Below are 11899 nucleotides of genomic sequence, written 5' to 3'. Positions count from 1 at the left end.
TTTTTTCAAGGCAAACCATTAATGTATTTTGATGGATTCTATATGCATTTTGATTGGCTACCTCAAGCATGGCATCCCACTAATGTATTTTGATTGCTTATTTTTTCAAGGCAAACCATTAATGTATTTTGATGGATTCTATATGCATTTTGATTGGCTACCTCAAGCATGGCATCCCACTAATGTATTTTGATTGGTTATTTTTTCAAGGCAAACCATTAATGTATTTTGATGGATTGTTTTTAAGTAGAAAAACAGGAAAATTTACAAAACTGTACTGTTTTGCCTTTTTATGGTAGAAATTTTTCTGAACCAGATAAGTGAAGAACATATGGCTGATTTGCATTAGCCTACAAGCCAAATATGTCTGAAATCTATCCAAAACTGAATTTTGTGTATCAAAGTTACTATGTTTCAAAGGATAGCTTGGCTTTATCCAAAAATTGAATTATGTATATAACATGCTTCAAAGCAGAGCTAAAGTATAAGCTAAATTTCATTGGATTTTTATACATATTTTCTTTTACTTATCAGACTTACAACGTTGTAAATATCTCTATTGCTATCCAGCTACTTTAATGAAAGCTTTTACTTATCAGACTTACAACGTTGTAAATATCTCTATTGCTATCCAGCTACTTTAATGAAAGGCTGCAGAAAGAACACTGGAAATGTAAATGCAGTATTCTGTATTCATTTTTGTCAGAGTAGTATTTGGTTTCTTTTCCAATAATACTTCGTTTGTATTTGATTGGCTACCTCAATCATGGCATTCCTGTTATAAACTTTATTTTATAGACATTGAAGGAAATTTACAAAACAGAATTGTTTTATTACTTCTGAGATTTAGATGCCAGAAAAATATTCTGGACTAGATTTGTGATTAACAATTGTATGTCTGGAAAATATTCTGGATCAGACTTGTGATTAATAATAGCCTACAGTAGTCCATGAGGTTTTGGATTGATGGTGAATGAGTGCACTGTTAAGGCACTCCTTGCGATAGATCACTGATTCAAATCCAAAAACAAATAACCTACAAACCAACTATATCTGAAATCATTACACATAAAGTTATTGTGCCTTTCTCCAAAACTGAGTTACGTATGAAAATTATTATGTTTCAAAGCATAACTCAAATATAAACTAATTTCTTTTGGACTTCCAAAACGAGACTGCAGTACTTTGTATCTGGTTGCTTTTTCTTTATTTTTGATTGGCTACCTCAATCATGACATCCCAGAAATTTATTTTGTTTGATTTTGTCTACTTTTTTTTTAAGGTAAATAAAACACAGAAATTTATTTTGTTTGAATTTGTCTAATTATTTTTCTAAGGTAAATAAAACCTTTTTGTTGGCATCGATAAAATATACAAAACTGGACTGATAGTTCTGGAATTTAGATGGAGGAAATTTTCTAGTTTACTGAGGACGTTGGTTAGAGGGCTGAATAATTTATATCACACCTATTATTTTTTATTATAGTTAAATTATAAAATAATCTCTATTTGGTTTTCATATATGCATTTAGTATCATTTATCAAATTTAAATATCCTAAATATTTTATAGTTTCCATTAATTTTCCTCGTATGCCAATCACAATATACTATACTGATTATGCCATTTGGCAATATTTTCTATATGTGTTCATTAAGGAAAAAATATGAACAGGATTGCTGGTTTTATATAGATTAATGGGATTTTTTTGTTAATTAAGTTTAATTAATTAATATTATTTATAATGCTTGTTTTATATAGATTAATGGAATTATATTGTTAATTAAATTTAATTAACTAATATTATTTATAAATTATAATTGAATTTTTGTAAATAAGGTTTACTGTATGCTATATTTGAAATAATTATTTATAAAAAAATTTGTACTTTTATAAATAGGATTATTATTTTTTCCATCTAGATTTAGTTTTCATAAGTGAAATATTTTTCCTTAATAAGTATATTATTATATTTTTTTCATTTAGATTTAATTATCACAAGTGACATATTTTTCCTTATTAAATATATTATTATAATAGTTTTGAGTTTTTTTAGTTGTGAATTAACTTTATATTTTAAATATTTTAAGATATATTTATGCCGTAAGGTTTTCCCCTCTGAATTGAACTCCCCCAAATGCTTTTCTGTCTTAATCGTAGCCGTTAGATATTTTGTTAGACGATTTTTACGCCGTAAGGCGTTCCCCTCTGAAATGAACTCGCCCAAATGCTTTTCTGTCTCGTAGACGTTAGATCTTTTGTTAGACGATTTAAGAAAAATCAGCCGTCTAATTTTTCTTATTAAATTAAAACATTAAAAACCCTTAAAAAAACGTAAGGCGATTTAGGTCCATTGGTTCGGCTCTTGGAATCCCGGAGCTCGTTCTCTAAAGAAAAGGATGCGGCGGCCATTGGAGGGCTAACGAGCAATGCAGAAAATGCTTGGGGAATTGAGGCTAATGGTGGGGTTTCAGTTCTGGTTCATATTTGCAAATCGGGAACCTCAGCTGCACAGGCCATGGCTGTAGGGGCGCTGAAGAATGGCTGCTGTGCAAGAGACAAGGAAAACAATGGCGCTGAAGAATGTGGCTGCTCTGCAAGAGAGTCGTCCGGTTACAAACATGCCCATGCATTTGGTGTGGCTCTGAACCACATACTCGGACTGTACCACGTACTTGGACTTTTTGTTTAGGAATTTATGAATGTACTGCAATAGATATTGGCAAATCATTAAACAAAACAAAAGAGGTTTTCCACTTGATTATGTCCTCTAAGGGGTTTGAACATGGATCTCATTTCTGAGAACCTAAGATTGTGCTTGGCCATCAGTATACCCAAATTTCCTACCCCTTACCTACACCTGCAATTGGGGTATTGTGCATGAGCTCTTGATCTAGTTTGTAGCTCATTACAATCTTCTTTCAGGGCAATCCGACATGCCAATCTTGCATGAGCCCTTGCTCTTACATCTAGCTTATTACAATCCCTTGTCAAGGCAATCAATTAGATATGCCAACATTGCATGAGCTCTTGTTCTTATATCTGGCTTATTTCAATCTCTTGAGGCAATCCAATATGCTAACACTGAGTAGTTGGAGAATCTAAAACAAACATTTATAAGAGAGTGACCATCAGTATTACTTGCTAAACGCCAGTAGATTTGTGAAGTAAAGATACTTGTAAACAGATTTCGTATCCATGACCAGATATTCTTATGAAGGATGCGCCTCCAGAAAACATGCCCACCATGCGTTAAGTTCCCACAATAGCTGCAATATTAGGGTTTGTTAATCTGTTTTCTCGACCCTGCCTTTATTTGGTAGAGTCATGTACAAAATGAACCAGTTAAGGTGCCCCGTTTTTAAGGAATCCTGGATATCCTGAATAGTTTGCACTTTTTGTGCTATGTTATGTTTGTCAATGATTGAAAAACCACCTTCAATTATGTTTGCTTTCGATAGAAACATTGAGGATCATCTTCTCGATCAAGTCTTGTGTAATGTGCAAGACTAATCTTTGTGGGGAAATCACCGTTGTACACTATGATCCTTTAGAGCCTTTCAGGATTTTAGACTCTCTTTCAAAATGTTGGTATTTATATCGGGGCCTACCTTGTAAAGAGTGGTTGTTACCGACGGAGTCACAGATGAGGCTTTGGCGTTTATTCTGGAGCTGCAGATCTACATGTGCCATAATGGGGATTTCCTTTGGATTACCTGGAGATGCATATTTTTCAGTGATGTCCACTGGATTGGTGATGACTATTCATTTGAACTACTTCACTTTAGAGGGTTCGGCACTGCATACAAGTTATAGACTCTGTATGTATTGTGGAAACTTCGCTGTAAAGTACCGATTTCGTTTCCTCTGTTCTTCTCTTTACAGAGAGAGGCTAAACTTGTCTTGTATATTGAGACAGGTGCTCAAGAGTTCCAGTTTTAGTCCTGTTGATTCTGGAACAGAGCAATAAGCCCAATCTTAGTCTAGTTTTCTATTCTTTAAAGACACTATAAATCTCCAAATTAAATTATCATAATAATATAATTTTAAGGTCAAGGCATATTCAGATATCAATTATTTGAATAATTATAGGAATGATATAATTTTAAGGCCAAGGCCTAGTCAGAGGCCAAATTAACAGATGAAATCCCTTTGTTTATGGGACAAGAGATGACCTCTGTGCAGTGATGATTTGACTACATAGTCTATGCAGGTGTACATACTTTACCCTCACTAGACTCAAATTGACCTAGTCAGACACCAAATTAATGGATGAAATCCCTATCACCTATGCACAGTGATAATTTGAGTCTATGCTGGTTTACATAACCTCCCCCACTAGACTCAAACATGTGATCTCGAAAGACAAAACAGATGTTCTTAACTGATAGGTCCTCTCTACAGAGTAGTTGCCACTCCTTGATAGTATAAGATTTCTTTGCTCCTGGTTATATCTTTCCTGAGAAACCAAATTTGTTTTCAAAGGACAGAACACATGATCTTAATTGATAGGTCCACTCTATAGAGTAGCTGCCACTCCTTGATAGTATGAGAGTTTTTTGCTCCTGGTTATATCTTTCCTGAGAAACCAAATTTTTTCTCAAAGGACAGAACACATGATCTTAATTGATAGGTCCACTCTATAGAGTAGCTGCCACTCCTTGATAGTATGAGAGTTCTTTGCTCCTGGTTATATCTTTCCTGAGAAACCAAATTTGTTCTAGGTACTGTCTTCTGTCTAAACTTGCAAATATGTCTTGGGGTTTTAGTTTGTGTATTTGAATTTCTAAGTGCGAATATAGTGAGAATTATGCAGTGGATCATGATCGGTTCAAACTGGCGTATTGGGACTTTCCTAAACAAATGCTGTAAACTTCATAAGATAGAATTAATGGCAAAATTTCTATGTGCAATGTGCAAGCAAGAACACATACTAAACAATTTGTAGACTTGGATTGCAGGTCATTGGAGATATTCATTGGTTGTTAACCAAAAAAGAAAAGTCTCATTTTTGTGTTCTGAACTGAAGCCCTAGAGTATGTGGATAACTGCGGAGTTTCTTTGTAAGAATATCCTGAAAAAGTTCTATCCAAGAAAAGCTGGTACAATGAAATTAAAGCCTTGTGGTTCTTGAAAATGTCAAATTAGATTTCCCAGTTGTGGAGTTAATATCTTCCAAAATTTAGGAACCTGACTAATGGTGGGGTTTCAGTTCTGGTTCATATTTGCAAATCGGGAACCTCAGCTGCACAGGCCATGGCTGTAGGGGCGCTGAAGAATGGCTGCTGTGCAAGAGACAAGGAAAACGATGGCGCTGAAGAATGTGGCTGCTCTGCAAGAGAGTCGTCCGGTTACAAACATGCCCATGCATTTGGTGTGGCTCTGAACCACATACTCGGACTGTACCACGTACTTGGACTTTTTGTTTAGGAATTTATGAATGTACTGCAATAGATATTGGCAAATCATTAAACAAAACAAAAGAGGTTTTCCACTTGATTATGTCCTCTAAGGGGTTTGAACATGGATCTCATTTCTGAGAACCTAAGATTGTGCTTGGCCATCAGTATACCCAAATTTCCTACCCCTTACCTACACCTGCAATTGGGGTATTGTGCATGAGCTCTTGATCTAGTTTGTAGCTCATTACAATCTTCTTTCAGGGCAATCCGACATGCCAATCTTGCATGAGCCCTTACTCTTACTTCTAGCTTATTACATTCCCTTGTCAAGGCAATCAATCAGATATGCCAACATTGCATGAGCTCTTGTTCTTATATCTGGCTTATTTCAATCTCTTGAGGCAATCCAATATGCTAACACTGAGTAGTTGGAGAATCTAAAACAAACATTTATAAGAGAGTGACCATCAGTATTACTTGCTAAACGCCAGTAGATTTGTGAAGTAAAGATACTTGTAAACAGATTTCGTATCCATGACCAGATATTCTTATGAAGGATGCGCCTCCAGAAAACATGCCCACCATGCGTTAAGTTCCCACAATAGCTGCAATATTAGGGTTTGTTAATCTGTTTTCTCGACCCTGCCTTTATTTGGTAGAGTCATGTACAAAATGAACCAGTTAAGGTGCCCCGTTTTTAAGGAATCCTGGATATCCTGAATAGTTTGCACTTTTTGTGCTATGTTATGTTTGTCAATGATTGAAAAACCACCTTCAATTATGTTTGCTTTCGATAGAAACATTGAGGATCATCTTCTCGATCAAGTCTTGTGTAATGTGCAAGACTAATCTTTGTGGGGAAATCACCGTTGTACACTATGATCCTTTAGAGCCTTTCAGGATTTTAGACTCTCTTTCAAAATGTTGGTATTTATATCGGGGCCTACCTTGTAAAGAGTGGTTGTTACCGACGGAGTCACAGATGAGGCTTTCCCTCATTGCACAGTCCAGTTGAGACCATTTGGCGTTTATTCTGGAGCTGCAGATCTACATGTGCCATAATGGGGATTTCCTTTGGATTACCTGGAGATGCATATTTTTCAGTGATGTCCACTGGATTGGTGATGACTATTCATTTGAACTACTTCACTTTAGAGGGTTCGGCACTGCATACAAGTTATAGACTCTGTATGTATTGTGGAAACTTCGCTGTAAAGTACCGATTTCGTTTCCTCTGTTCTTCTCTTTACAGAGAGAGGCTAAACTTGTCTTGTATATTGAGACAGGTGCTCAAGAGTTCCAGTTTTAGTCCTGTTGATTCTGGAACAGAGCAATAAGCCCAATCTTAGTCTAGTTTTCTATTCTTTAAAGACACTATAAATCTCCAAATTAAATTATCATAATAATATAATTTTAAGGTCAAGGCATATTCAGATATCAATTATTTGAATAATTATAGGAATGATATAATTTTAAGGCCAAGGCCTAGTCAGAGGCCAAATTAACAGATGAAATCCCTTTGTTTATGGGACAAGAGATGACCTCTGTGCAGTGATGATTTGACTACATAGTCTATGCAGGTGTACATACTTTACCCTCACTAGACTCAAATTGACCTAGTCAGACACCAAATTAATGGATGAAATCCCTATCACCTATGCACAGTGATAATTTGAGTCTATGCTGGTTTACATAACCTCCCCCACTAGACTCAAACATGTGATCTCGAAAGACAAAACAGATGTTCTTAACTGATAGGTCCTCTCTACAGAGTAGTTGCCACTCCTTGATAGTATAAGATTTCTTTGCTCCTGGTTATATCTTTCCTGAGAAACCAAATTTGTTTTCAAAGGACAGAACACATGATCTTAATTGATAGGTCCACTCTATAGAGTAGCTGCCACTCCTTGATAGTATGAGAGTTTTTTGCTCCTGGTTATATCTTTCCTGAGAAACCAAATTTTTTCTCAAAGGACAGAACACATGATCTTAATTGATAGGTCCACTCTATAGAGTAGCTGCCACTCCTTGATAGTATGAGAGTTCTTTGCTCCTGGTTATATCTTTCCTGAGAAACCAAATTTGTTCTAGGTACTGTCTTCTGTCTAAACTTGCAAATATGTCTTGGGGTTTTAGTTTGTGTATTTGAATTTCTAAGTGCGAATATAGTGAGAATTATGCAGTGGATCATGATCGGTTCAAACTGGCGTATTGGGACTTTCCTAAACAAATGCTGTAAACTTCATAAGATAGAATTAATGGCAAAATTTCTATGTGCAATGTGCAAGCAAGAACACATACTAAACAATTTTTAGACTTGGATTGCAGGTCATTGGAGATATTCATTGGTTGTTAACCAAAAAAGAAAAGTCTCATTTTTGTGTTCTGAACTGAAGCCCTAGAGTATGTGGATAACTGCGGAGTTTCTTTGTAAGAATATCCTGAAAAAGTTCTATCCAAGAAAAGCTGGTACAATGAAATTAAAGCCTTGTGGTTCTTGAAAATGTCAAATTAGATTTCCCAGTTGTGGAGTTAATATCTTCCAAAATTTAGGAACCTGACTAATGGTGGGGTTTCAGTTCTGGTTCATATTTGCAAATCGGGAACCTCAGCTGCACAGGCCATGGCTGTAGGGGCGCTGAAGAATGGCTGCTGTGCAAGAGACAAGGAAAACGATGGCGCTGAAGAATGTGGCTGCTCTGCAAGAGAGTCGTCCGGTTACAAACATGCCCATGCATTTGGTGTGGCTCTGAACCACATACTCGGACTGTACCACGTACTTGGACTTTTTGTTTAGGAATTTATGAATGTACTGCAATAGATATTGGCAAATCATTAAACAAAACAAAAGAGGTTTTCCACTTGATTATGTCCTCTAAGGGGTTTGAACATGGATCTCATTTCTGAGAACCTAAGATTGTGCTTGGCCATCAGTATACCCAAATTTCCTACCCCTTACCTACACCTGCAATTGGGGTATTGTGCATGAGCTCTTGATCTAGTTTGTAGCTCATTACAATCTTCTTTCAGGGCAATCCGACATGCCAATCTTGCATGAGCCCTTACTCTTACTTCTAGCTTATTACATTCCCTTGTCAAGGCAATCAATCAGATATGCCAACATTGCATGAGCTCTTGTTCTTATATCTGGCTTATTTCAATCTCTTGAGGCAATCCAATATGCTAACACTGAGTAGTTGGAGAATCTAAAACAAACATTTATAAGAGAGTGACCATCAGTATTACTTGCTAAACGCCAGTAGATTTGTGAAGTAAAGATACTTGTAAACAGATTTCGTATCCATGACCAGATATTCTTATGAAGGATGCGCCTCCAGAAAACATGCCCACCATGCGTTAAGTTCCCACAATAGCTGCAATATTAGGGTTTGTTAATCTGTTTTCTCGACCCTGCCTTTATTTGGTAGAGTCATGTACAAAATGAACCAGTTAAGGTGCCCCGTTTTTAAGGAATCCTGGATATCCTGAATAGTTTGCACTTTTTGTGCTATGTTACGTTTGTCAATGATTGAAAAACCACCTTCAATTATGTTTGCTTTCGATAGAAACATTGAGGATCATCTTCTCGATCAAGTCTTGTGTAATGTGCAAGACTAATCTTTGTGGGGAAATCACCGTTGTACACTATGATCCTTTAGAGCCTTTCAGGATTTTAGACTCTCTTTCAAAATGTTGGTATTTATATCGGGGCCTACCTTGTAAAGAGTGGTTGTTACCGACGGAGTCACAGATGAGGCTTTCCCTCATTGCACAGTCCAGTTGAGACCATTTGGCGTTTATTCTGGAGCTGCAGATCTACATGTGCCATAATGGGGATTTCCTTTGGATTACCTGGAGATGCATATTTTTCAGTGATGTCCACTGGATTGGTGATGACTATTCATTTGAACTACTTCACTTTAGAGGGTTCGGCACTGCATACAAGTTATAGACTCTGTATGTATTGTGGAAACTTCGCTGTAAAGTACCGATTTTGTTTCCTCTGTTCTTCTCTTTACAGAGAGAGGCTAAACTTGTCTTGTATATTGAGACAGGTGCTCAAGAGTTCCAGTTTTAGTCCTGTTGATTCTGGAACAGAGCAATAAGCCCAATCTTAGTCTAGTTTTCTATTCTTTAAAGACACTATAAATCTCCAAATTAAATTATCATAATAATATAATTTTAAGGTCAAGGCATATTCAGATATCAATTATTTGAATAATTATAGGAATGATATAATTTTAAGGCCAAGGCCTAGTCAGAGGCCAAATTAACAGATGAAATCCCTTTGTTTATGGGACAAGAGATGACCTCTGTGCAGTGATGATTTGACTACATAGTCTATGCAGGTGTACATACTTTACCCTCACTAGACTCAAATTGACCTAGTCAGACACCAAATTAATGGATGAAATCCCTATCACCTATGCACAGTGATAATTTGAGTCTATGCTGGTTTACATAACCTCCCCCACTAGACTCAAACACGTGATCTCGAAAGACAAAACAGATGTTCTTAACTGATAGGTCCTCTCTACAGAGTAGTTGCCACTCCTTGATAGTATAAGATTTCTTTGCTCCTGGTTATATCTTTCCTGAGAAACCAAATTTGTTTTCAAAGGACAGAACACATGATCTTAATTGATAGGTCCACTCTATAGAGTAGCTGCCACTCCTTGATAGTATGAGAGTTTTTTGCTCCTGGTTATATCTTTCCTGAGAAACCAAATTTTTTCTCAAAGGACAGAACACATGATCTTAATTGATAGGTCCACTCTATAGAGTAGCTGCCACTCCTTGATAGTATGAGAGTTCTTTGCTCCTGGTTATATCTTTCCTGAGAAACCAAATTTGTTCTAGGTACTGTCTTCTGTCTAAACTTGCAAATATGTCTTGGGGTTTTAGTTTGTGTATTTGAATTTCTAAGTGCGAATATAGTGAGAATTATGCAGTGGATCATGATCGGTTCAAACTGGCGTATTGGGACTTTCCTAAACAAATGCTGTAAACTTCATAAGATAGAATTAATGGCAAAATTTCTATGTGCAATGTGCAAGCAAGAACACATACTAAACAATTTGTAGACTTGGATTGCAGGTCATTGGAGATATTCATTGGTTGTTAACCAAAAAAGAAAAGTCTCATTTTTGTGTTCTGAACTGAAGCCCTAGAGTATGTGGATAACTGCGGAATTTCTTTGTAAGAATATCCTGAAAAAGTTCTATCCAAGAAAAGCTGGTACAATGAAATTAAAGCCTTGTGGTTCTTGAAAATGTCAAATTAGATTTCCCAGTTGTGGAGTTAATATCTTCCAAAATTTAGGAACCTGACTACATTCATATTGCATGTCTGTATTGCAGAATGGCTCGTTCAGCAGAACCAGCCGACAAAGGTGTATTTCAAACCCAGTTCAAAATATCATGTGAAAGAACCGCATGTGAACGGAAAGGAAGCCAGTATATCTGAGAAGCAAAGCTCAGGGCAGCTGGCTGCGGCCTTTAGTAAGCCGCCTATGCCTCCCCTGTTTGGTCCCTTATTTGTCTTCTCTATTCTGGAGACGCTACTTCATACAGAGAAGAAAAACGAATGATTTTCTACCCTTCTATTTGACTGCAATGGCCCCAAATGCAGCCAACATAAATAATGTATATAGAGTTCAGCTTCTTGCGTAGATATCGATGAGGAACACCTTATTAATTTCTATATGAATCTGTATGTTCTTGAGGGGAGGATCTTGCTTGCTAATGAATATTCTAGTCACAGAAACAAACATTGCAATGGGGTTTGTCTTTCTAAGTCTTGAGTTTAGAGCGAGACGTAAATGTAACTGTACCTTGCATACAATAGTTTCAATAAATAAAAAAACAATGATAACTACAGGATTGTAAAGAAGAATAATGTGAAGAGCGTTAAAATTTTAACGCAGAAGTGCTAGGGTAGCTAGGATAGACAGAGTCATCCGGTTACAAACATGCCCATGCATTTGGTGTGGCTCTCTAGTTTTGCAATTGAAGTTCTGTAAAGCTATCACAGGTGATAGCCATTACCATCAAAAGAGAAAGGTCACTTTGGGAGGAAGAGCTTTAGGATCCTAATGCTGGACCTAGTCTCCCAAAGAGTTCACATACACTTAAAAATGTACAAATCTTCCACATCGTGGCAGAAAGTATCTTGAACAACTGGTTGACACTTTATCTTGAGAAGAGGTTGAGTTGAATGAGCCTCTTCGACAACTATGTTTATTAGGATTTTTTTGTTGATTGTGGAAATCCTGTATCTTCATATGATATAGGTATTTCCTCTGTTCACCATGGCTGAGTTTGGCAATGTGAAAAATGAGGCAAAGATGCGAGGCCAAATTTCCATAGTGTGTTTATTTTCTATACATTGGTGCCAAGTTCCATCCTATGACGTTGTCCTGTATGCATAAATATGCATTTGTTCCTCTACAACTCCAAAATTAATAGATGAAATTAATAAAGGATTCCCGAGTTGAAC

At 36.5% G+C, this 11899-nt stretch overlaps 1 protein-coding gene across 2 annotated transcripts in view; it reads left to right on the top strand.

Annotated features, from left to right (window-relative positions):
- The first annotated feature begins 2443 nt into the window (after window positions 1-2443).
- LOC149141960 (uncharacterized) overlaps window positions 2444-11899 on the top strand; it is a 28351-nt gene continuing 18895 nt past the window's right edge. For both annotated transcript variants that reach the window (XM_089452953.1, XM_089452954.1), the window contains exons 1-4: window positions 2444-2635; window positions 4961-5373; window positions 7730-8142; window positions 10762-10902. In XM_089452953.1, the coding sequence (XP_089309079.1) occupies window positions 8025-8142; window positions 10762-10902 (259 nt within the window). In that variant the 5' untranslated portion in view covers window positions 2444-2635; window positions 4961-5373; window positions 7730-8024. The remainder of the gene's footprint in view (window positions 2636-4960; window positions 5374-7729; window positions 8143-10761; window positions 10903-11899) is intronic.

This window comes from Pinus tabuliformis, chromosome X (assembly GCF_031772625.1).
Source record: "Pinus tabuliformis cultivar Carrire ecotype Pingquan chromosome X, CPIR1, whole genome shotgun sequence".
Taxonomy (NCBI): Eukaryota; Viridiplantae; Streptophyta; class Pinopsida; order Pinales; family Pinaceae; genus Pinus; species Pinus tabuliformis.
The sequence above is the reverse complement of the archived record's forward strand: the minus strand, read 5'-3'. Positions and strand labels throughout refer to the sequence as shown.